General features: G+C 39.7%; 1 protein-coding gene across 2 annotated transcripts in view; it reads left to right on the forward strand.

The window, feature by feature from the left end:
• Positions 1-7,158: 7,158 nt before the first annotated feature.
• Positions 7,159-24,587, forward strand: part of LOC134225865 (pro-resilin) — a 53,083-nt gene continuing 35,654 nt past the window's right edge. The window contains exons 1-2 of one of the 2 annotated variants that reach the window (XM_062706280.1): positions 7,159-7,313; positions 7,374-7,471. In XM_062706280.1, the coding sequence (XP_062562264.1) occupies positions 7,457-7,471 (15 nt within the window). In that variant the 5' untranslated portion in view covers positions 7,159-7,313; positions 7,374-7,456. The remainder of the gene's footprint in view (positions 7,314-7,373; positions 7,472-24,587) is intronic. The other variant, XM_062706281.1, reaches the window with a different exon arrangement.

The raw sequence follows: 24,587 nt of genomic DNA on the forward strand, positions 1-24,587 counted from the left end.
TATTATTTCAGCGTCCTCAATCCAGAGAAGAAAAGTTTAATAACTTTGAATGTTTCCTTCCAAATTGTGTCAATTTTTTTGTGGACATAGTTTTATTATTGTAAAGTTAAATAAACACATTTAATCGACAATTGCTTATTGCAGTTTGAATGCAAAATTAAAAAATCGACTCATGGAAATATCAAGATGTGAAATAGAAAATCTTTAGGAAGCTATTTGAATGGCCAGTAACCCAGAAAACATTTTCCAATATAGCATAATTTGCTTCCATGACATTATATCGAGTCATAGACTCATGGAGGTATTGTAAATGGCTACCTTCCGACAACTGCAATTAGCACAGAGCTGATTTCTAGCTAAAAAGCGCAAAAAATCGTTTGAAAATACCTTTGTAAAGCCAAATTGGCTTAGATCCCATGCTATAGAACGTCTTCTCAGCCAAACAAAAAAAAAACAAGAAATCCACCTTACATTTTTTTTTAATTATGAGAATTGTTTTTCAGACATTTGAGGAATTGCTCCTAGAACGCTTTAGCCAATACCTACTAGAATTCCTTTTGATCTGCAATTATTTCGGAATTTTAATCAATATTTGTTCGCGAATTCCACAAGATTTTTGTGTTGGAAATTCCATATGAACTTTCTTTGAATTTTTTTTGAGCATGAGCATTATGACCGCACAATTCGTAGTTGCTACTCCGTGATTGACTAGAACTTGCGAAATTGTACAGAGAACACAATAAATGGGGCTTGGGACTAGCTACCCATTCTCAATGTACACGTTTCGGGAGCTCAAATATCTAAAGTCAATAACGGCGCCGGCCACGTCCCTACGGTCATATAGGAAGGGGAGGATTGTTAGTCCGACTCTCGTTGCTACTAGAGATCGAGAACTCCTCTGCATCTCCATGATTGTCTTGGAATAGGATATCGTTTTAGTCACAAAGGATAATTTATCTGGATTCACTTCGGTAAGTGATGCGATCTATGGGATGGGAAATAACACTCTCGCTGTCTGAAGCTTTCACTTTCTGATTTATTCACTCACCCGCGCAAACCAGAACAAAATTACGACGACCGGCCGATCGTTTTGCCTTCCGCACAAAGCAAAACTAAACTTCGACGACCGGCCGATCCGCTGACTGGAGAAACACGACCGGATAAGAAACAAACTTTCACTTTCTGATTTATTTACTCACCCACACAAAGCAAAACTAAACTTTGACGACCGGTCGATCCGCTGACTCGAAACAAGAGCCAACACGCACTGAACTAATTAACTTTATTACCGGCCGCGCAATGCAAATCACAAAATTTCGGCAAATCGCGCGATCGTACGGCCGTCCGAAACAAGAGCCAACACGCACTGAACTCATTCCATATGAACTTTCTTTGAATTTTTTTTCTACACTAATAATTTCTCCTACAGTTTCTTCAGAAAATCTTTTAGGAATTTTTTTTCGGATTTTCCTCCTGTAAATCCATAGGAAAAACTTTCAAGACTTATTCCAATTTTTTTTCAGAGTTTCAAACCAGAATTTTTCTAAAGTTTCCTCAACTCCGAAAATTCCTTCAGGAAGTCCATTGAGAAATCCAACCAAAAGTTCTTTAGCACTTAATACTTACTTAATACTACCAGAATACCAAAAAATTACTCCATAGATTCAAACCAGGCGTTCTTTAGCAAATTTATTCAGGAATTTGTCCAAAAAAAAACCTATAGGAATTACTTAGGAATATTTCTTAAGAAGTCCTTCGGAAATTTTTCCAATAAGAGAAAATTCATGGAGCAATTTCTGCAGGAACTTTTGCCGAGAATACCTTGACCAGTTTCTGAAAAAAAATGAATTTTCGTTGGAGCTTTTGGATAAATTTGAGGGGAAATTTTTAGAAATATATTTGGAAAGTTGGAAATAATTTTCGGTGAAATTCCTGCTTAATTTTTCTAGAGAATATCAATACGTATTTTATAAGTGAGTTCAATGAGCAATTACAGGGGAATTACGGCAGGAATTTCCAAGAGAGTTTCTAGCGAAATTCATTTGATAATTACCAGGTTTTCCTAGCTTCCTAACCTTCAGTCTACCTAATTTACAGAGGATTTTTTCGGATGCATCCCCTGGAACTTAAGCGAAGGCTGTTCTGTAGGAATATCTTGAAGAATTTTTGATGTATTTATGAAAAAATGACCTTTTCCAACAAAAAATTTTATTCGCTCATTCGGTTCTTCAGTTTTTTCAAAGTTAACTTTTCATAACAACCCATGGTAATTAACGCTTTCAATTACTGAGATAAATTTTTTATCAAGAATTCCGTGAGAATTTCAGAAGAAATGGTGAAGTTTTAAAGTGGCTCCTAGTCAATTTTGTGGACATATTTCCAGAGAAATTTACAACTGAACTTCCGGAGGAGCTTTCGAATTAATTCCTAGAGGAACTTTCGGAGGAATTCTCGAAGTACAACCAAATTTAGTCACATTTGAGTTGCTGCAACCAAATCATTGATGTGAAATGATTGTTTGAAAGAACACTGACCAAATGTAGCCGACAATCAATGTCTAGTGCATAACCATCTTTGTGGTAGAAAATCACAAATAAAAATCTGGTGTACTCCGTTTATTTGGTGTAGAAACAAATATGTCCCCTTCTACCGTTTCCTGGGACACCAAGAGTGGCCCATGTGCTTGATAATCGATTTCAAGCGCATTACTTTCTATTTGACCTAAAATCATAAGAAGGAGATACCACATGTCATATTATGATGTATGAATGTAAATGTCCTATCAACGGGTTCCCCGGGGACTCTTCATCTTCATACTTTTTCAGACTTTTCCACAACTCTTTGATAATTTGAACACAATGTCGTGTGTAAATTTTAACCATAAGCTATTTTTTAAGTCATTTATCGAGACCAAATGTTTATAAGATTTCAAATTAGTTTTGTTTTATTGTTTTATTTCCCGGGATTTGTATTTTATTTCCCGTTTTCCGGGAAGCTAATTCCCGGGAAAATGGAAGCTCTAATTTGACCCCAACATCTTATTCATAAGTTTTTCCCAACATCCACAGAAGGTTAAATATCTTCAACGTATAGGGGAATCAGACAAAATCAGACACTAGCACTTTGACAGTCAGTTTAGCACAGACTCCATGTGATTCTTTAGAATAGTCCACAGAATTTGGTAGTATAGAAGAATAAAAGTTTGATCATTTTGAACAATTTCCAATGTATAGGGAAGAGTATATTAAATGAGGCAATTGACGGAGCACTATATGACAAAGCTCTTCTTCTAATTCTCCTCATGTTACCACAACAGCCGCCATGATTACAAACAATTTTCCTTTTTGTTGATGAGTGGGATCTGATACATTTCAAGTTTTTTCTTTGGTAATAAGGGAGATCTGTCAAAATCAGACACTCACCATGTATCAACCAGTTTGGTTTAGACACTATTCGATTCTCTAGAGTATTTCACAACGGTCAGTAGATTATTTGACGATTCTCTTGTGTTTTCAATTTGTAGAAATACTATATGTTCAATACATAGGGGAGTTCAGGCTAAATGTGACACTTAATAGTGTTCAAAAGAAAATGAGAAGCTAGCATACACTATTCAGTTCATTTCGATAGTAAAACCAATGTTTAAAACGGCATTAGCCATCCATGTGACCTTATGAATTGAAAGATACTCAATTAATAGGGGAAATTGGTCAAAAAGAGGCACTTCCCACATATTTTCGTCAAAGGGGTCGCCACTGTCAGATTCTACGGATTTTTGTTTTTTTACGGGTATCACCCTCGATGTACAGGCCTTGGTTGAATTGCGTCCGTTTCTTATCCCGATTTTGCACACTGTGGAACGTCTGGAGAAATTCACGGAGAAATTCGCAGAGGAACTTCCGGAGAAATTCCCGATGGAACTCTCTGAGGAATTCCAGATGGAACTTCCAGAGGAATTCCTTTAAAAATTTCCCGGAGGACCTCCCCGGAAGAACTTCCCGGATAAACATTAAGGAGGAATTTCACGGAAGAACTTCTCTGAGAAACTTCCCGGACGAACTTACTTGAGGAACACAGATAGAAAAATCCACTGAAATTTACGCTAAAAATCATGCACATAAATGGAACACCATTATTAGCGTAATTCTATACGGGATATAGCCTAAATGTATACAATATTCGACGTGAATCGTCAATATTGCATACAAGTTGTAAGCAATCTTGGTAGCAAGAGGATAATTTCAGCGTAGAATAGCGTAAATTTTCGCATGTCAAGTTTTACGCGCTGTTTATTTTTCATTACTTTTTTCTGTGAACTTCCCGGAGGAACTTCCCGAAGCGACTTCCCGAGAAACTTGTGGAGTAACTTCCGGAGGATCTTCCGGGAGTAATCTCCGGAGGAACTACCTCGAGCATCTTCCGGAGGAACTTCCGGTGGAACTTCCCGAAGGAACTTATCATCTAGCGAGTAATACCATATAATGAACATTCGTCAAGCAAATGTGTTCCAGAGTAATAAGGTCATCAACATGATGGGTATGATTTCTTGGCAACTTTGTTAATCTTAAGAATTTCAAAACATTCAACCGATCAAATTTTCACATATTCACTAGCGCCGCCTCGCAAGTCGAATCAAGTACGAGACCCGGACTGTTGAGGTCGAAATACGTATCTGTCAAAGGTACAACAAGGATTGTACGACATTCGACAGAAAATCATTTGCCAGAATCAATTTGCCAGAATGGTTTCTGCGAGAAACCTATTTGCCAGAATGGACCGAATGCCAGAAAGCCATTCCCTAGAATAAACCACTTGCCAGAATGCAATTTGCCGAAATGCAGCACTTCTCAGATATAATAAAACTGGAAATTATTCAACATATTAGACAATTTTCGGAAAGAAGGAGAATTTTTTATTAAAAAAAATTAATTCATGTTTGCCTTATACCAAACAAACTGTTTACGAATGGATTTATCCATATCTACCATGAATAAACCATATCTACCATTGCCTTGGGATCGCATGTTCGTAACGAAAGGATGACATTTTTTGTTTTTACATACCAAGCAAATGTTTGTTTTCCGTGAAAGGATAGTATGACTTTAAGCCATACTAAACAGCTATTTGTTTTCAATGAAGAAGTTATATCTACAGGTCTTGGAAAATGTCTGCATTTAAAGAAGGAATCATATTCACAATTGACCTTTCCCTTAAACATTTTTTAATTGCTCAATCGATTCTATAGCTTAATTAAGGTCTTTAGGAAAGCTGACCTGTCCTGACAATAAAACAAGATACAATTTTGACGGGAAAGTCAATTGTAAAAATTAAAGAAGGGATAACATCAAGGTTGTTAACGTTAACCCACCATTTTTAACGACGTTATTAAGTTGAATCGTTGACGTTAACTTCAACGTTCACCGCAAAGTAGGTTCGTTCGTTGAAGTTCCTGGTTAACGTTAACGTTGATTCAAAAATCGATTGAAAAGAAATACTGGATCTGTTTCCACAAATAAAGATATTACCATTCTCATTATAATCTACTATACCAATCTATAAAGATCATTTAATCAACATAAGCGATCCTAAGCAAGTTAAAATATTTCCATTCGACACCGAACGAAAAAAAAGTTTGCTGAGTTGCAGTTGAAGAAAATTATAGCCTCCAGTTGTACACCTTTGTTGTCCGAGAAAGGTAAAAATAAGAATGTATAAAACTTGGGATCCTCTGAAGTTAGGTATTACTGAGATTCAGTTTTTGTTATATTTTTACATGGGAAAACGTAGCCTCGAAATCATGCGACAAACCACAAACAGGTGCATAGCTCCGAATCTTCACGTAGTTCAAGTTCATCAGTGCATCTACTTTTTTTAGCGAACATAAGACGTCACCAACTTGCATTCAAGAACCCTCAGCATGTGAGCTTGCTTTTTGCGAGAATCCAATTTGCACCCCACATGAGGAAGATGATCAATCTCCGATTTGTTGCTTTTTTTTGTCTGAGCGCTTTAGGAATTTCTCTCCACGAGAGACGGTTTTCCACGAAAGCTCTCGCGCTCCCTGATGAGTGAGAATAACCACCCCCCGGCATCTGAGAGCACAGAGAAGCTTACCTTTCACGTGCTTCCATATGGGTGGTCGGCCCACTCAAACAACAACAACCACTTGGTTCATTAGAGCGTACCTAATAAAAAATGGTGAATTCGTCTGGAGCATTGATGTTTAGCTTGATAACGTTATAATAATCTTCTTCTTCTATATACATAAAAATGAACTTCTGTCTGTCTGAACCTTATAGACTCGGAAACTACTGAACCGATCGGCTTGAAAATTTGTATGCAAAGGTTGTAGGGGCCGGGGAAGGTTCTTAAGGTGGTTCGAGACCCCTCCACGCTTTGGAAAGGGGGGCTCCCATACAAATGAAACACCAATTTCTGCATAGCTTGAGAATTAATCAAGCAAATAGAACCAAATTTGGGATAGTTTGAGGTTTTAGAAGGAAAAATATGTTTCTGTGGTAGTTCAAAACCCCTCCCTCTTCTGGAAAGGGTCTCTTATACAAATGAAGCATACATTTCTGCATAACTCGAGAATTAATCGGAGAATAAATCAATTTTAGGCGAAACAAAGTTCGTCGGGTATGCTAGTTACTTAATAATTTCTATGCAATGATACTATTATCTCTTGTGGTACTAAGCCGACTTATACTACATATGGTTTATATGATACGTAGAAAATGATAAAATTCTCCAAAAATATGGTAATCCCTTCAAAATTGGTTAAAATATGCTCAAATTGAACAATTTCCTCCATTGCATTCGTATGAATCATTGCTAAAGACTATCGATTTTTGGTTTACCCTAAGCACATTAAAGTCCTTCGTTCTGATGATTTCGGGATTCGACGGCGACTGCATCGTGGCCGGTACTAGGTGGCGGTCTGGAACGGAAAAGCTTGAGAGAAAAACTCAACTTTTGTTTTCTTCGTAGATCTTCGTTCTACCCCGGCAGCGCGCACAGCGGGCTACGGAGAGCAACACAACAAACTATGAAGACGATCCTCGGGCTGACGACGACGACGACGACGACGCGCACCGATGACGGTGACGTTGCGATGATGAGGGTGCACTTGGAGCAAATAGACTAAACCATCGCCGGCGCGCTGCCGTTGCTTTGATTTACAGTTAATAAAAAGGAAGCTCACTTGATCGTACTGAGACAGTTGATTTCGGCGTTCTGGAAGTGAAGCAGCGGTTGTGTGTTCTGCCAAACTAGGTGACGTGCCTATTCGCCAAATTTGGTGGTATCGAGTGGTCTGGAAGCTTGAGTGATTAATTTTTGGCTCAATCTAAGTGATTTTTTTGGACTTGCAGATTTGTATCCTGTATAGCTGGAGCAATTTCGAAAGTGAAAATTGTGTTTAAAAGTTAAATACGAAGCAACAAGAACAATAAAAATGATGAAGTTTCTGGTGAGTAGTGCCCTGGAAAAAAAATTAATGGACAATTAACAAGCTGAAATTGAAGAGCGGAGCATTTTCAACAAGATAAAAGTTGATGAATTGTGATTTCGAAAAACATATAGTGGAAATGATGATAAGTGGCATTAAATACGAAAATGACAATGTGACACATTTTGAACATCTTTCTAGTATGATGTTTAATATGTTCGTTTTCGGAATGCTGAAATTCGTGATTGTGGTTAATCCTTCGGCTGAAAGTGCAAATAATGAAGGTACAATCCGGATGATATAGAATTGTTTATTCAAGTACAGAAAACAGTTTGTATTTCTCTTTATAACTTAAACTAGACAATGAAAAAAATAATAATACAAAACCCTAATTAATACACTCAACACGAAAATTGGTTAAGGATAAGTGCCCGAAAAATTAGTGAGTTCTTTGCTCGGGTTTTGCACATAAAAAAATGTATTTCGGCCATAACTGTTGAGCCCATAGTGCAATTTTCAATGGGAAACAGGATTCTCGGTGGAATGCATCACCTCAACTTGTCGAGCTGGTTCGATTGTTATTTGACACTATGGGTCTCTGGGGGAACATAAGCCTTTTTGTATACTTTGTATACGAGAAAGGCAAAAAATAAAATAATTCACATAGCGATGAGGAGATAGATTCAATTATTTTTATTAATTCACATTTATTTGCGTTCATTTGACTGCATTTGCAGCTTTTGAAAAATGATCCGTTTTTAAAGGATCCTTGAGAAAAATCGAGAAAAAACAATGTTAACAACTACGGAACGAAATGACCGATCGGCCAAATTTTAGGCAAGGACCAAAAATATGGCAAGATTCCGCGTCGAATGCAACCTGTTACAAGTCAGGGCTGTTACAACTGTCGCGGATTTTGCGATTTTCGCGTTTTTCGCGAATTTCGCGAATTTGTCGCGGATTTACCCTTCCAGTCGCAAAAATCGCGGTTTCGTCAAACATTGTCGCGAAAATCGCGGATTTATAATTACACTCGCGAAAATCGCGATTTCCTCAATTTAATTTTAGGAAAAAATCAACATGTCAATTATTTGGGCATTTGCAATATAAGCAATCCGTCAAAGATCCAAACACATGGTATTCGAATAACCCTTCAATAGTCGTATGGATGTTGGTTTAAGTGGATGCATAGAAAGTCTGTCGAATTGTCAGATCGATCATACTGCATTTAAGATACCCGAAATGCCGAGAACTATTTATTTTATTGCTTGGAACTTTTGTGCCACTTATTCCGGAATTACAATTATGATTACTTGCGCTGTATAGAGGGTCGACGATAAAGTCGAATCAAGCGCATTAATATTCACACCTGCAACTGCCGGGACGGAACTGATAGCTGATCGAACTGTCTTTATTTATGTGTTTTTGATTTATAGTATTAGGTTCAACACAAATGAGGAAAGAAATCAGAAGGATTCCTTTCGCGAGCCAACCTTTAGTCCTGCCAATAGCAATTTAAATTAAGAGCATGGCCGGACCAGATGGGCCGCCTTGTGAGCCAAATTAAAAAAAATAAAAATAAAATTTGGATAAAATTTGGTAAAAAAAAAACCAAAAACACTAATAAAATAGACAAAAATTGTGATGATAAGTTCCTACGGTTCCGGCTTCTCCGTAAGGACTGGAATCCTGGGGTTCCTGCTGCTCATAGGGTGGTGGGAATCTGGTTCATCTGCATCCTCGAGTGTCTCTCAGCAATCTTTTCTTAGCGCGCTTTTCTCCGGTGGTGTGTTAATTTGCTGCTGAAGGATTAAGGTCTAGATTGGGATGGTTGGGGCGATATTCAGAAATCCGAATATCGTCGGTTGAACGATAGATAGTTTTTTTTTAATTGCCCAACCATCAGTTGCGTCTAGTTTTGTACCGTGCTTAATGACTCCCACTGTTACAGGCATCTCATTCGAACAATTCAATATTCGTCCATTGTTTTATTAAGTATTCCAATAACTTTTTGGGGGTCCGCGACGTTAGGCATAAGTACGTTAGGCATAAGTACGTTAGGCATAATGGACGTTGGGCATAACGGACGATAGGCATAATGTACGTTAGGCATAATGGACGTTTAGCATAATTCTGCTTTCTTGATGTCATGGGCTGTTCTTTGGGTCATTTTATGCCTATCGTCCATTATGCCTATCGTCCATTATGCCTAACATCCTTTATGCCTAACGTACTTTTGCCTAACGTCTTTTTGCCTATCCCTTTTTGGTAGGCTAATTTTTTTTCAGTTCCATGCGTTTTTGTTTCATTACCTGTGCTTCAAAATTCCTCGCTGTTCTTATACCCATTATTTATACCCATTATTCGTGATTACCCAGTTGCAACAAATTGTCTCACTGAACTTGAACCTTGAGACTCCAAAAGAAGCCTACGATGGAGCACATACGGCATTGTAATGCTCACTATAGATGGCTAATCGCTAGATGCTGACAAGTCCCTCCTTCGTTTGGAAGATTACTCACTTACGAACTAGTTTGCACATGTGGTGGCAGAATCTAACTATTTCCGTTTACCCAGCTTCACTGCGATATAGATTCATTAACTCTTACGTACTCCGTCAATCCTGGGCCAATTGCTAAAAGGCGCACTGAACGTTAGTACCCTCAGGTCCACATTAAATTGCAAAACGCCATCGTGTACGGGACCTAGCATGAAGCCTACGGCCTCTTTTGGGATCTCTAGTGCATCTTATCTTCTCTTGATGCTCTTCCTGCTAATGAACAACGTGCCGAGTCTGCCGTATTGCATATGTGGTAATGACATCATTTTTCAAATCGTGAACATTATCCGAGTTTTTAAAAATGTGCAGGCCTTAGAACCGTTCCTGTCCGCCTCTGGTATCATTTGGCCTGAGTGCTTTTTAGTCAGATTCGCCAAGCTTTGTTCTGGCTTGCTTTTGAAGAAATTGGTCTTATTATTTTCTAACTGGCGGATTGATGGAAGTACACAATGCAATGACTGATCAATAAATAGCCTGACGGATATTTGATGCGTCCATGCTCTTGTAAAACGATAGTAGAGATTAGAAGAAAACTATATAGCGTACTAAAAGCCCTTGATCTAACTGGTATTTACCTATGACAACAGGCTGCCATCTGCCAAACCAACTTATAACGAAAAACATCGATACAACATCGAGAATGGAGGGTTTCCCGGATACATTAAAAATTGAATTTCTTTCGGGCATAGTTCAACGCTGCATACTGCACTTTTCTGTGGCTCGTGATATGGTTGAAGCGTTTACTTTGCAGTTTTGGGTATTACATAAATTGCGAATGTTCTTTCATTTTTTTTCTATCGACGAATATGCCAATAGATTAGAAGCAAAAATATTGAAATTTCGCATTTATAAAACGTGTTTTGAAGTAAGAAACCATATTTTTGTTTGTCGCGGATTTGCTTCTACAGTCGCGGATTTCAATTTGCCAGTCGCGAATTTCGCGGATTGGAATTCGACTAGTTTGTAACAGCCCTGCAAGTAAATCGGATATGTCCAAGAACCAAAAAGCGTGTCTCACATTTTTTGTACACATAATATCGCAATGATTAAATCGACAATGATTAAAACCAGCAATAGCGCTCATGTGCGTAAACATATAATGGTTCTTTGAGCCGGATAATATCATTTAATATTGACGAACATAAGAATGATTCTTACTGTGGGCTTTGTGGTTGTGCGAATAGCGACGTCTGTCGTCTGGACGTATGTGCTGCGGAGTGTGGGTTCGATTTCCGTGCTGGTAAAGAGAGAACTTCTCCTAAAGCTTAAAATTCTCCACTGCATTTGACAAAAAATCTTTCATTTTCTATAATGATGATGATGATGATGATACTACCATCCATTATAGCAAGGCTCTTACTAGATGAACCGGCCTAAGGCGGAAAATCTCGTAAATAAACATAATTCAATTCAATCATAGCAAGGCCCCTGCCCATAGCACTGGCCATATCTTACAAGCGATTTGATCATGTTTGTATTATTGTTTGTTTTTAATCAAACTACTTTAGAGACACTTATGCGAAATCCACGGGATGAGTAGATAATGATTCGTTCCAGAAGAAAGTTCATACAATAAATAAAACAATCGTGACTTTGTTCCGTAGATTGCCCTTTATCCACGAAATGTTAACAATATGATATTGGCAATCTCACTATCCCTATCGAAATCGCTTCAATCAGAGGCCCTGGTGATTTTTTAAAATTTGATTTTATGTATAATTTTATTGTTAATCAATTCCATGTAATTTTTTAATGTAAATCAATTTACTGTAAATTAATTCCCTCACCATATTTTGATTTGATTTTTTTGGATAAGCGAGAACCTCCCTTTATCACCTGAAAAGATGGGGGAATGGCAATATCAAACATTATAATATGATATTTATATTTATATTTATATTTAATGTTTCTCATCAGCACTTAAAAATTTTCAGGTTTGTATTTTTTTTTAGATTTGACTAATTTGATGAAGGGGAGGCTCGGAGAATTTGGGGAACTGTTCCGTTTTCCATCTCAATGAACATATATTAATCTCAACGCAAACAAAGAAATACAGCAAAAATCTTGTCGCTTCTTTTTGCTTCTTATTTCACGCGTGCTCACTGGTGAAAAACAAACACAAAAATAAGAAACAAGCCAAATTCATTCTCATTGCTTTGTTTTTGATGAGATGGAAATAGGTGCTATGGGATGAAGTGCCGAACCGTTCCCCTATTTTATGGATGGACATAATGAAGATATCAAGTCTCTCCAAGTCTCTAATATAGCTTGAGTTGCCGAAATTAACAACAACAAATGTTTATGCTCACGCACAGCAAGACGGTAGATCAATTGCACAGAGACCCCCAAATATTTCAAAAACTTTTTTTATGTTTGCACGAACATCAAAGAAGGATGATTAGTTGGGAACCAACTTAAGAAAAGGGCTGAGAGCTCTACGTGCTCTTATAGGAGTAACGGGAAAGTTTGAATTTATTAGTGTAAAATGTATAACGGTAGGAATTATTTCCCGGGCAGAAGCCTCGAACAGAATAACAAAACATGATATGCACTTGGTTGATTTAAGAAATAATAGAACAGGCAACAATATCAAAAATTTGCACCGAAATTTCATTAAAATATCAAAATATGCTAGCGCTAATGGCACATAATATTGCTCACTTCTTACAAAAAGCATAACTTGATCTCCTAATGATATTGTAGCACAAAATATTGATATTATCGCCTGATCTTTTATCTCTTATATCATATTATTATTTATTCAGACTAAGGCCGAAGTGGCCTGTGCGGTATATAAGAGTCTTCTCCATTCAGCTCGGTCCATGGCTACACGTCGCCAACCACGCAGTCTACGGAGGGTCCGCAAGTCATCTTCCACCTGATCGATCCACCTTGCCCGCTGCGCACCTCGCCTTCTTGTGCCCGTCGGATCGTTGTCGAGAACCATTTTCACCGGGTTATTGTCCGACATTCTGGCTACGTGCCCGGCCCACCGCAGTCGTCCGATTTTCGCGGTGTGAACGATGCATGGTTCTCCTAACAGCTGATGCAACTCGTGGTTCATTTGCCTCCTACACGTACCGTCCGCCGTATGCTGACAGGGAAGGGGGGGTTTGCTACTTTCCGGAGGTGCAAATCTTATTGAGCGTCTGTTCTCCATGTCAGGATCGGCTCACAACAGCGTCTGTTCTCCATGTTAGGCTGATCATCGTCCGAGTGCCAGCGAGGGACTCTAAGTGAAACTGTGCACCATGGTCCACCGGAAATAAGGAGGAATGGTCCTTCGGAAATTTAGGGGGTTTGGTGTCAGGTCCTGCAAGCCAGCCTTTAAAAAATCATAAGCAACGAACAATCAACAAGAGAGTACGGACCGGAACCATCGGCGAAGACCACTGCGACGAAAAGGGACTAGCGATTGGAAACTCGGTTCGTGGAACTGCAAATCTCTCAACTTCATCGGGAGCACACGCATACTCGCCGATGTGCTCAAGGACCGTGGATTCGGCATCGTAGCGCTGCAGGAAGTTTGTTGGAAGGGATCGATGGTGCGAACGTTTAGAGGTAATCATACCATCTACCAGAGCTGCGGCAACACACACGAGCTGGGAACAGCTTTCATAGTGATGGACGATATGCAAAGGCGCGTGATCGGGTGGTGGCCGATCAATGAAAGAATGTGCAGGTTGAGGATCAAAGGCCGGTTCTTCAACTTCAGCATAATCAACGTCCATAGCCCACACTCCGGAAGCACTGATGATGATAAGGACGCATTCTACGCACAGCTGGAACGTGAGTACGACAGCTGCCCAAGCCACGACGTCAAAATCATCATAGGAGATTTGAACGCTCAGGTTGGCCAAGAGGAGGAGTTTAGACCGACTATTGGAAAGTTCAGCGCTCACCGGCTGACGAACGAAAACGGCCTACGACTAATTGATTTCGCCGCCTCCAAGAATATGGCCATTCGTAGCACCTACTTCCAACACAGCCTCCGGTATCGGTACACCTGGAGATCACCCCTGCAGACAGAATCACAAATCGACCACGTTCTGATTGATGGACGGCACTTCTCCGACATTATCGACGTCAGGACACTGACCACTATCTGGTGATGGTTAAACTGCGCCCAAAACTATCCGTCATCAACAATGTTCGGTACCGACGACCGCCGCGGTACGACCTAGAGCGACTGAAGCAACCTGATGTCGCCACTGCATACGCGCAGCATCTCGAGGCAGCGTTGCCGGAAGAGGGTGAGCTCGATGGGGCCCCTCTTGAGGACTGCTGGAGTACAGTCAAAGCAGCCATTAACGACGCAGCGGAGAACAACGTCGGGTATATGGGTTGAAGTCGACGGAACGATTGGTTCGACGAAGAGTGCAGACAGATTATGGAGGAGAAGGACGCAGTGCGGACGGTCGCGCTGCAGCAAGGTACCCGACAGAACCTGGAACGTTATAGACGGAAGCGGAGACAGCAGACCCGCCTCTTTCAGGATAAGAAACGCCGCCTGGAAGAAGCGGAGTGCGAGGAGATAGAACAGCTGTGCCGTTCTCAAGAAACATGCAACTTCTATCAGTAGCTCAACGCATCCCGCAAAGGCTTCGTGCCGAGAGCCGAAATGTGCCGGGGTGAGGATGGGAGCATCTTGACGGACGAACGTGTGGTGATAGGAAGGTAAAAGCAGCACTACGAGGAACATCTGAATGGCGCTGAGAGTACAGGCAGTGAAAGTCAAGGCAGCGGAGGAGATGACTACGTCAGTTCAGCGAACGATGGAAGCCAACCAGCCCCCACCTTGAGGGAAGTTAAGGATGCCATTCAACAGCTAAAGACCAATAAAGCAGCTGGTAAGGATGGTATCGGAGCTGAGCTCATCAAGATGGGCCCGGAAAAGCTGGCTACTTGCCTGCACAAACTGATAGTCAGAATCTGGGAAACCGAACAGCTACCGGAGGAGTGGAAGAAAGGGGTTATATGCCCCATCTACAAGAAAGGCGACAAACTGGAGTGTGAGAACTGTCGAGCGATCACCATCCTTAATGCCGCCTACAAAGTGATATCCCAGATCATCTTCCGTCGTCTGTCACCATTAGTGAACGAGTTCGTGGGAAGTTATCAAGCCGGCTTCGTTGACGGCCGCTCGACAACGGACCAGATCTTTACTGTACGGCAAATCCTTCAAAATGCCGTGAATACCAGGTCCCAACGCACCATCTGTTCGTTGATTTCAAGGCGGCATACGACAGTATAGACCGCGTAGAGCTATGGAAAATTATGGACGAGAACAGCTTCCTGGGAAGCTTACCAGACTGATCAAAGCAACGGTGGATGGTGTGCAAAACTGTGTGAAGATTTCGGGCGAACACTCCAGTTCGTTCGAATCGCGCCGGGGACTAAGACAAGGTGATGGACTTTCGTGCCTGTTGTTCAACATTGCGCTAGAAGGTGTCATGCGGAGAGCCGGGTGTAACAGCCGGGGTACGATTTTCAACAGATCCAGTCAATTTATTTGCTTCGCGGATGACATGGACATTGTCGGCCGAACATTTGCAAAAGTGGCGGAGCTGTACACCCGCCTGAAACGTGAAGCAACAAAAGTTGGACTGGTGGTGAATGCGTCAAAGACAAAGTACATGCTTGTGGGCGGAACCGAGCGCAACAGGGCCCGCCTGAGAAGCAGTGTTACGATAGACGGGGATACCTTCGAGGTGGTCGAGGAATTCGTCTACCTCGGATCCTTGCTAACGGCTGACAACAACGTTAGTCGTGAAATACGAAGACGCATCATCTGTGGAAGTCGGGCCTACTACGGGCTCCAGAGGAAACTGCGGTCGAAAAAGATTCGCCACCGCACCAAATGTGTCATGTACAAGACACTAATAAGACCGGTTGTCCTCTACGGACATGAAACATGGACAATGCTCGAGGAGGACTTGCAAGCACTCGGAGTATTCGAGAGACGGGTGCTTAGGACCATCTTTGGCGGTGTGCAAGAAGACGGTGTGTGGCGGCGAAGAATGAACCATGAGCTCGCCCAACTCTACGGCGAACCCAGTATCCAGAAGGTAGCTAAAGCCGGAAGGGTACGATGGGCAGGACATGTTGCAAGAATGCCGGACAGCAACCCTGCAAAGATGGTGTTCGCTTCCGATCCGGCAGGTACGAGACGGCGTGGAGCGCAGCGAGCGAGATGGGCAGACCAGGTGCAGAACGACTTGGCGAGAGTGGGGCGTATCCGAGGATGGAGAGATGCGGCCTCGAACCGTGCATTGTGGCGTCAAATTGTTGATTCAGTGTTATCTGTTTAGATGTTAACTAAATAAATGAAAAAAAAACGTACCGTCCGCCATCTGCACCCCACCATAGATGGTACGCAGCACTTTCCTTTCGAAAACTCCGAGTGCGCGTTGTTCCTCCACGAGCATCGTCCAGGTCTCGTGTCCGTAGAGGACTACCGGTCTAATGAGCGTTTTGTAGATTGTCAGTTTGGTACGGCGGCGAACTCTATTCGATCGGAGCGTCTTGCGGAGTCCAAAGTATGTACGATTTCCAGCCAATATGCGTCTCCGAATTTCTTTGCTGTTATCATTTCCGGCAGTCACCAGTGAGCCCAAGTACACAAATTCTTCTACCACCTCAATTTCGTCACCACCGATGCAAACTCGCGGTGGCTCTCTTATATCAATCATGCCCATAACTCATTTTGCTATCTAATCAACATTTGATATTATTGAGCTATTTTCGCCTACTCGGATTTGTAAGAACATTAGGAACACAGACAGAGCTATTGATAAGATTATAAGACAGAAGCGGAAGACGTTGGACCACCAAGCTCGCCTTTCAGTTTTTGTCATTACTTCAAAACAATAAAGTAAGAACCATTGATGACATTCCTGGATGCGGATTATGAGTTAACTTCAATACATGAGTCTGTAAATTTCTTGGAATTATAATACATTAATCTTACAAAACAAAAATCCAATTAGGGGTAAGTCTGTCGGCTAAATGTTTGTATCTGCATTAAGTTTATGGCTAGCGATTAGCAAAAACGGCACCAATGAATGATGTTTGTTGCTTTAGATCATTATTAATACCGATTACAATGTCTATTAGTAGGATGAGTTTGATTCTACACTAACAATGATTCTAGAGAATTTCTCATAGAGTGGTTCTCGTTTCGTTTGGTCATATTTTTGCCCAATTCTAGTATGTGTTCTTGAAGCAAAACTTATGATATGATATGGTTTTAATTCTTGAAGCTCAAAAGGTTTGGAAATTGTCTCGGCTTCCCTTGGCCAGGCATTGAAAAAAATCAAATCATGAGTAAAAATCGGCTAAATTCATGCCAACTTGATGCTCTGCTGTGGCCTAATCGCTGATGCTTTCTAGATCGTTGATACTTGGCGTTCGTTGATTTGATGTTGAAAGATCTTCATCGCTCACCAATGGAAGACAACTGAGTGAGGCAATTCACTTGGTAACCTAACAATGAGTGTTGTTACCACACGCTGTTAGAAAAATCTTTTCAGACATTAGGAAAATTAAGTCCGCTATGAGAATGGAACTCTGATATATTGCATGGGAGGCTTTGATACTTTCTCTGCTCCATCCCAGCAACTTGAAAGCAGAGTGAATAAAGCAGAACACCTGATGTGTTTTAGTTTTATTCTAGTAGAGCAAGCGTAGTCGTAGCTCCAGTCGTAGCTTCCCTGGATACACGCTAAAAATGAACTACTCAAAATTGAGTCGAATCCGACTCATTTTCATTAAAAACGGGACAACTCAAAATTTGAGTAAAAGATACTACTTCAATAAAATGATGATTTCGCGAAAGTTAAGCTTGGCCTTCCATCAATTTTTAATACGACAGATGCGAATCAAGTTTATCTATCTATCTAAGTGCATTTTACGACAAACAGACTCCTAGTTTAAGTGCAATCATCATTTTATTGAAGTAGTATCTTTTACTCAAATTTTGAGTTGTCCCGTTTTTAATGGAAATGAGTCGGATTCGACTCAATTTTGAGTAGTTCATTTTTAGCGTGTACCATAACAAGTTTGGCTTGGCGAACTCTGTTGCTCGTTGTTTACGAAGCAACGATCGCTCATAATCGTTGTTTGGTATCCATCTGAGCAAGGCTGTTCAATCAGTGGCATAGGATGCTATGATTGAATTAGATCAATGCTCGTCCACTTCACTCACGCTTCCAATGCCTGCCCTTGGCATAAAAGTATCATCGTGTTAGCCTCACGATGTACGAATGTCTGGTCTGGTCTGGTAATGGTAACTTGGATTAGAAACCTCGCGGTTAATAACTGAGGAAGTGCTGAATGAACACTTAGCTGCGAGGCGGCAATGTCCCAGTGGGGGATGTAATGCCAATAAGAAGAAGAAGAAGAATGCTACAGTTATGCTTGCAGTGGTAGTAATGAAAGCTCACAATGTTTATGTTAAACTATATTATGATTGTATAATCTGTTTATTGAACTATTTTTATTAGTATTCAAATACTCAGCTTGTTTATCTCCACAGTATTGCAAAACTTGCTAGAATCTAACTTGTCCGCAGTATTTCCGGATAAAAGTGAACATTTGCAGTTGTTTCAACTTACCTCTGCTGACGATTTCAAAATTTACTGGACGTTCAGGATGCTTACTTCTTACAGACCCGAACATTGCTATTCATTTTTGTGAATAATCCTTCTTTCCAGTCACTAACGGCAGCAGAACGAGTCAGAATTGAATTCAAATTCAAATACGGCAAATCAAAATGGTCCTGAAAAGGGGCCGATTTATTTTACTAATGCGCCTTGGCAATCACCAACACCATGCGAGGTAATGTCACTTGAGTATTGTTCTGCCTATGATTTCATAGTTGACGTATCAACCATTCGTTGACGAATCAACCATTAATTTATTACGCCTTCACTAGGTTATTTCAACCGCTGCAACATCGATACGTTGCTTGTTCCAAGCCTCATTTATGTGCTTACAAGTTGAAATATTTAAAATTTGCGATGTTCGTCCCTAAATTATTCGAAATACATTCGAAAGTGCAATGGTTGTTACGTCAACTATGAAATCATGGGCAGTGTTGCCAAAAATCATCATTTAGTGTTTTTCCACAAAATAACAAATTGTAGCTCCATTGTGCCCACTGCGATTGTAATTTCTTAAAAGATTTTTCCTCTCCATTTCTCTCACTCTCTGCTTTTCTCATTAACAATTTTTGGGATTGATAAAGATCGACTTACTATTAAGCATGCATCTTCCCAAGCACTAACTCAACGGCAGCGATCCATCGGCCCAAAACATACGAGAAAATTTCACTTGAGTGGTGCTACTGGCTACTGGCAATGTTACATTTGAACGCGTTCAGTTTGCGTTCAAAAATAATACTCTGAACCGGTGAGTTAACTAACAGAACGCGCGTTCTGATTAAAAAAAACTGAACTCCAAGGAGTCTGCTCAAATAAAAATAAACTCTGTCGTTAGCTCAAAATCTTGTCAAATTTGAGTTGATTTGAGACATTTTCTTCAAAGCCACAGCAAATTTAATAGCAATACTGATAGAGCTGATCAGTGGTTGGAAGGACTCAAAATCTCAAAACTCATGAACGTTTCAAATCTTTCGTGAGTTGAAACCCATTGAAAATAACGAAAATACAAGCAAAATTAACAACTACTGAATCCTTCCGGCCATGGACGCATTTCTAATCAAAGGGTTAAAATTCGTACAGCTATTTTCTGACTAAGTATTTAAATTTTAGCCGATCGATTGACTTTAAATAGTTCAAAACGAACCTTGAGAAGCGATTTCATACGATTTGTTATCCACCGATCTTGCATTGCTATTGCTAATTTTTGTCTTTGTTCGTGAGATTTTCAGCTCGAGACTGGCTTGTCTCGAGATTTACAGTTTGAATATTGCCACTTTTAATATTGGTGTTCTAGAGAAAACTTTTCTCTTTCCGGTTCAATTCCTAAACTACCGCAGCTGTCACTTTATACTTTTCTCTTCTGTTTGGCTTGGCATTCTACGATGACAACACCAAATATCAGATTTTAATTTCAGTTTATTGAAGATTTTCAGGCTTGCGGTAGAATTTTGACAGCTGCGAAAAAACTTTGCGGAATCCGCAAAATGGAAAATTTTGAAAATATTCGCAATAGAGCTTTAGTCAGCACACGAACAAAAGGCACCTAAAACTACGTGTTTTTTGGGTAGTGATTTGTTTTCGATTTTTGTTATTTTAGTTTCAAAGCCTACTCTTTATTTTAATGATGAAGAGCTGACCGTCAAGTAGGTACGAACAGAATAGAATCAATTATCTATGAATTAATTACATTGTACCTCCTTCAATTTATTGATTTCTTCTGTGAAGAATGAATTTTGGTGCTGTACGGATTTCGACCCCCACTGTACTCGAATCCTACATGAACTGTTGCAAAATCTGACATACGCTTTTTTGGAATAGTAGCACGATTCAAATTGATATGAGTGTAAAAATTTGGTTACATATGCTTGTTTTTGGAAAGTGTTTTGATGGGGCGTCATAATCTGATACGTAATCTACTATTTCAAATAACAGTCCATTTAATATTCATAACACATACCATGTGTTGAGATGACCACGTGGTTCATGGAACCATTCATAAATATGCGATCTTTGAGAATTATGCGATCTCATTTTCTCAAAGCTGGCCAACTTATGTCAAACATGACACCGTTAAACACTTAGTTGAATTTTCAAAATTTAAGACATTGCCTTATCTACAATGCAAAGCTTTCGACGTTGAAAAAATTAATTCCTACAACTAATGAAAATGCATTGACCCACACCAGCCGAGCAGCTCGAGTTGACCACTTCGTTCACGGTCTGATTATGTTCACTGCCTCGAATCGTCGTTCATTCGCCGTGGAAAAACGTTTATTACCCTCCAGCACTAACTTCTCACATGGACCACAAGTTTGCAAAATCGTATGCGCTGCCTGGTGGCGACTGTAACGTGGCCAACAGGGGCGAGCATCTCTGCCAAATGTCACGTTCAGGTGGTAATTTACTCGACTTGTGATGCATTTTTTTTCTGTTGAGCTTCTAAGCTCTTCTCTCTGGGTTAGTATTTGCGCTGCCTGGTCGCATCAGAATGACATTTGGGTATCGTTTTTCGTGACGGGTGTTGGGTTCTAAGGTAGTGGGGCTGAATGCGCTTTGGAGATTGGTTTGTGCAATACTGCTGCGACTGTAGGAGGAAGGAGAATCCACGCGAAGCTGATTATCTCTCCGATGCAATACTTTGTTGCTAGTTTCATCGTTATGTTTTTGTGCCGAAGTTGTTGGACCTTGAAATGAAGAGTGTTTTGTATTATCAGAGAATAACGTAGATTGAGAGTAAGGAATCATTTTCGGCATTTTCACACCTTAATCCAATTTTGCGACTACTTTAATTAATAAGTTATTTCACTAAAAATCTAATTAAAATTGGAGAGCTGGATTTTCAATATCATTTAGGAAACACACTGTTGAATTGAAAACTAGCCTTTCAGTTTAGAAGAGCTTTACAACTGTGCTTCATCTTTTAATATTTCGCTCTTTTGGAACGGTTTCGCTTTACACTGCACCTAAGAGTTAGAAACTAATTAGTATCACCTCAAATGACTTCAGCTGTCGCACATGCCACATAATCCGCTTTTTCCCTCTAACGGCAACTGCTGACCTGTGGCATCACGTCAAGATTGCATTCCAACTACTCCTGCTGCCAGTCAGTGGGAAAAGACAGCAATCGTAAATCGAAACATCCTCATTAGCCATATGACAGCAATTGCAAACCTCTCGTAGAGCTCTTTTTATATGCGAACTGCAGCCAAACTGTTCAGCGTTTTCAATTTTCCCATTCCTAGAATCCTCGCCTCCTCGCTGCAAATTTAACTCGTTAATGGGGTGTCATTAGACATCTCTGGAGGCGCTTCTCGATCACTGTTCATAGTAGCTTTTTCCCAGCAGTGCACCTTCTCCGATGAGGGGTGGTCCGCCAGCTCATCTTCAAATCGCACCGAGCAGATCTATGTTTCCACTAATTTATCATCATCATCTTACAACTGCTAACAACTGTCTTTCGACTCTGTTGTCGTTAGCTGCCCATAACTTATCCAGCACGCCGCGCCACGCGTCGATCGCCGTCGTTGTTCAGAAGCAAGTGGCCTGATGCAAACAAATTTTTCGCGGTCCAGCGAATCGGTGATAAATTGCCTACTCTCTCGTCCGTCGTCGTCCTCGTCTTTGTCCAAGTTGGAAGCGAAGAAGATGCTGCTGCTTTGGAAACAAGTGACTCACGAATTGACTGTCAATGGTTGGTGTATTATCGTTTAGTTAGTGTGGCTTCTGGCGGCGCTACCGCGTGCAGCACTGGATTGCATGCCAATTGATTTTACATGCAGTTATGGATTGCGGCAGTAGCATAACCTCTAATTGACAATGGAACACCAGTCACGGACAGTTGCTGCTGAGATGCCAAACCATCTCACACAAGTACCTACCGGCAGAGGTTATTGAAGCGGCGACGAAGAGAAGAGAATTGAACAGTGTTTAACAACCGTTTGATTGCTGACACGCGAATCAAAATGGGTTGAGCAATAATGTTGGTAATGACACTATTTTTGCATAAATGGTGACATTGATAAGATCAATGATGAATAGAGATGTTCTAATGAAGCATCACTTTTGAAGGTTGTATTGGCAGATACGTCGATGAGGTTGTTTTTCTGAAGAAGTAATATAGGTGAAAAAACAATAGTTAATAAAACGAGAAAGAATAATATGTAAATATAAAACTTTTATAAACTTGACAAAACTTTCCAAAAACCCAAAATAATATGATTTAAATAATATGAACTAAAATCACAAAATTTCCATAAATAAATCATAATAAAATAAAAGCCCGAGCCTCAGCACACATGTTTCTTGTCAGAAATGTCAGTTGCTGAAAATCAGAAAATAATTTGCCGAAAATCAGCTAACAAACGTCATTTTCGCCGGGATATCGGTTTTTATTTCGCTAAGTTCTAGACTGTGCGGATTTTTCCTGAGCTGCAGAAATAAAAACTAATTGTGATATAAAAAAAAACTGCTAAAATCACCACAAAATAATCTACTTGACTCGAGTTAAGTACGAGATTCTGAAGACGGCTTTATAGTTGCAGTCGACATACGTATCTGTGAAGATTACAACGTGGTGGAATTAAATGGAATAGTACCATACTCGTCATATGGTAGGTGAACACATTCCTCAAAAAGAGCTTTATAATTTTCCACTTTTTTTTCCAAGGAAGAACCCTTCTTTGATATCGTCAATTTTCATGGAGAATTTTGGGTATCTGTTCCATTACACTATGGTCCAGGATACAGATTTACGCGGAAAGATGAATTTTACGCCAAAACTATATTTTTTAGAAAAAACTGTTGTTCTACAAAATTGTTCGAAATAGTAAGGCCATCATTATGGTGCTACCAAAAAATAGGGTGGCCCATCATATAAAAATATTAGAAAATATTTTTTTATTTCTCGGAATATGGACATGTTATGTTCTACAAAGTTGTAGTGCAGCTTATTCCAATTAATTTTGCTAAAAAAAACTTTTTCTGTAGCTCTTAAGTTAGCTGATTTAGAGCAATTTTACCTTTTTGGATTAGGGTGTGCCTCAAAAAAACAGTATTTTTGATCTAATTTTTTTCGTTTAAGGTTTCTCGAAAAGTCGTCTTCAGGCGACTTTTAGAGCTCAGAAAATGCAACTTTTGATGGGTAAATATGCACAATATCTTTCCGATCAAAGTTATAATCATTTTTCTGTCAAAATTACATTTTTCATAAGTTGATATCTCCGGTTAGGGCAGACCAAAAAATATGTTTACACGGCATCTAAAAGATAAATTAATATTCTTCATTATGTCAAAAATTGGGGATATGTTATTTTTATCTCAAGTTTCACCAATTTTACTAAAATCATGTTTTTTCAAAGAAATTGATATAACTCGACAATGGAGGAAGATACAGACGATATTCTTTTAGCAAAACACGCATTTTAAAAAGCTCCAAAAGTCTTCAGAAGATGACATTCGTGAGAAATGAAAAATAAAATATCTACAGCTCTAACACTTTTTATAAGTTTTATCATTATTATCGTATTGCAAGATTTACGAGTTATATTAATTTATTTGAAAAAACATGGTTTTAGTAAAATTGGTAAAACTTGAGATAAAAAAATAACATATCCCCAATTTTTGACATAATAAAAAATAATAATTTATCTTTCAAATGCCGTGTAAACATATTTTTTGGTCTGCCCTAACCGGAGATATCAACTTATGAAAAAATGTAATTTTGATGGAAAAACGATTATAACTTTTGATTGGAGAAAGATATTGTGCATATTTACCCATCAAAAGTTGCATTTTTAAGCTCTAAAAGTCACCAGAAGACGACTTTCCGAAAGATCAAAAACAAAAATTAGATCAAAAATACTGTTTTTTTGAGGTACACCCTAATCCAATTAGGCAAAATTGCTCTAAATCAGCC

Source organism: Armigeres subalbatus, chromosome 3, assembly GCF_024139115.2.
Source record: "Armigeres subalbatus isolate Guangzhou_Male chromosome 3, GZ_Asu_2, whole genome shotgun sequence".
Classification (NCBI taxonomy): Eukaryota; Metazoa; Arthropoda; class Insecta; order Diptera; family Culicidae; genus Armigeres; species Armigeres subalbatus.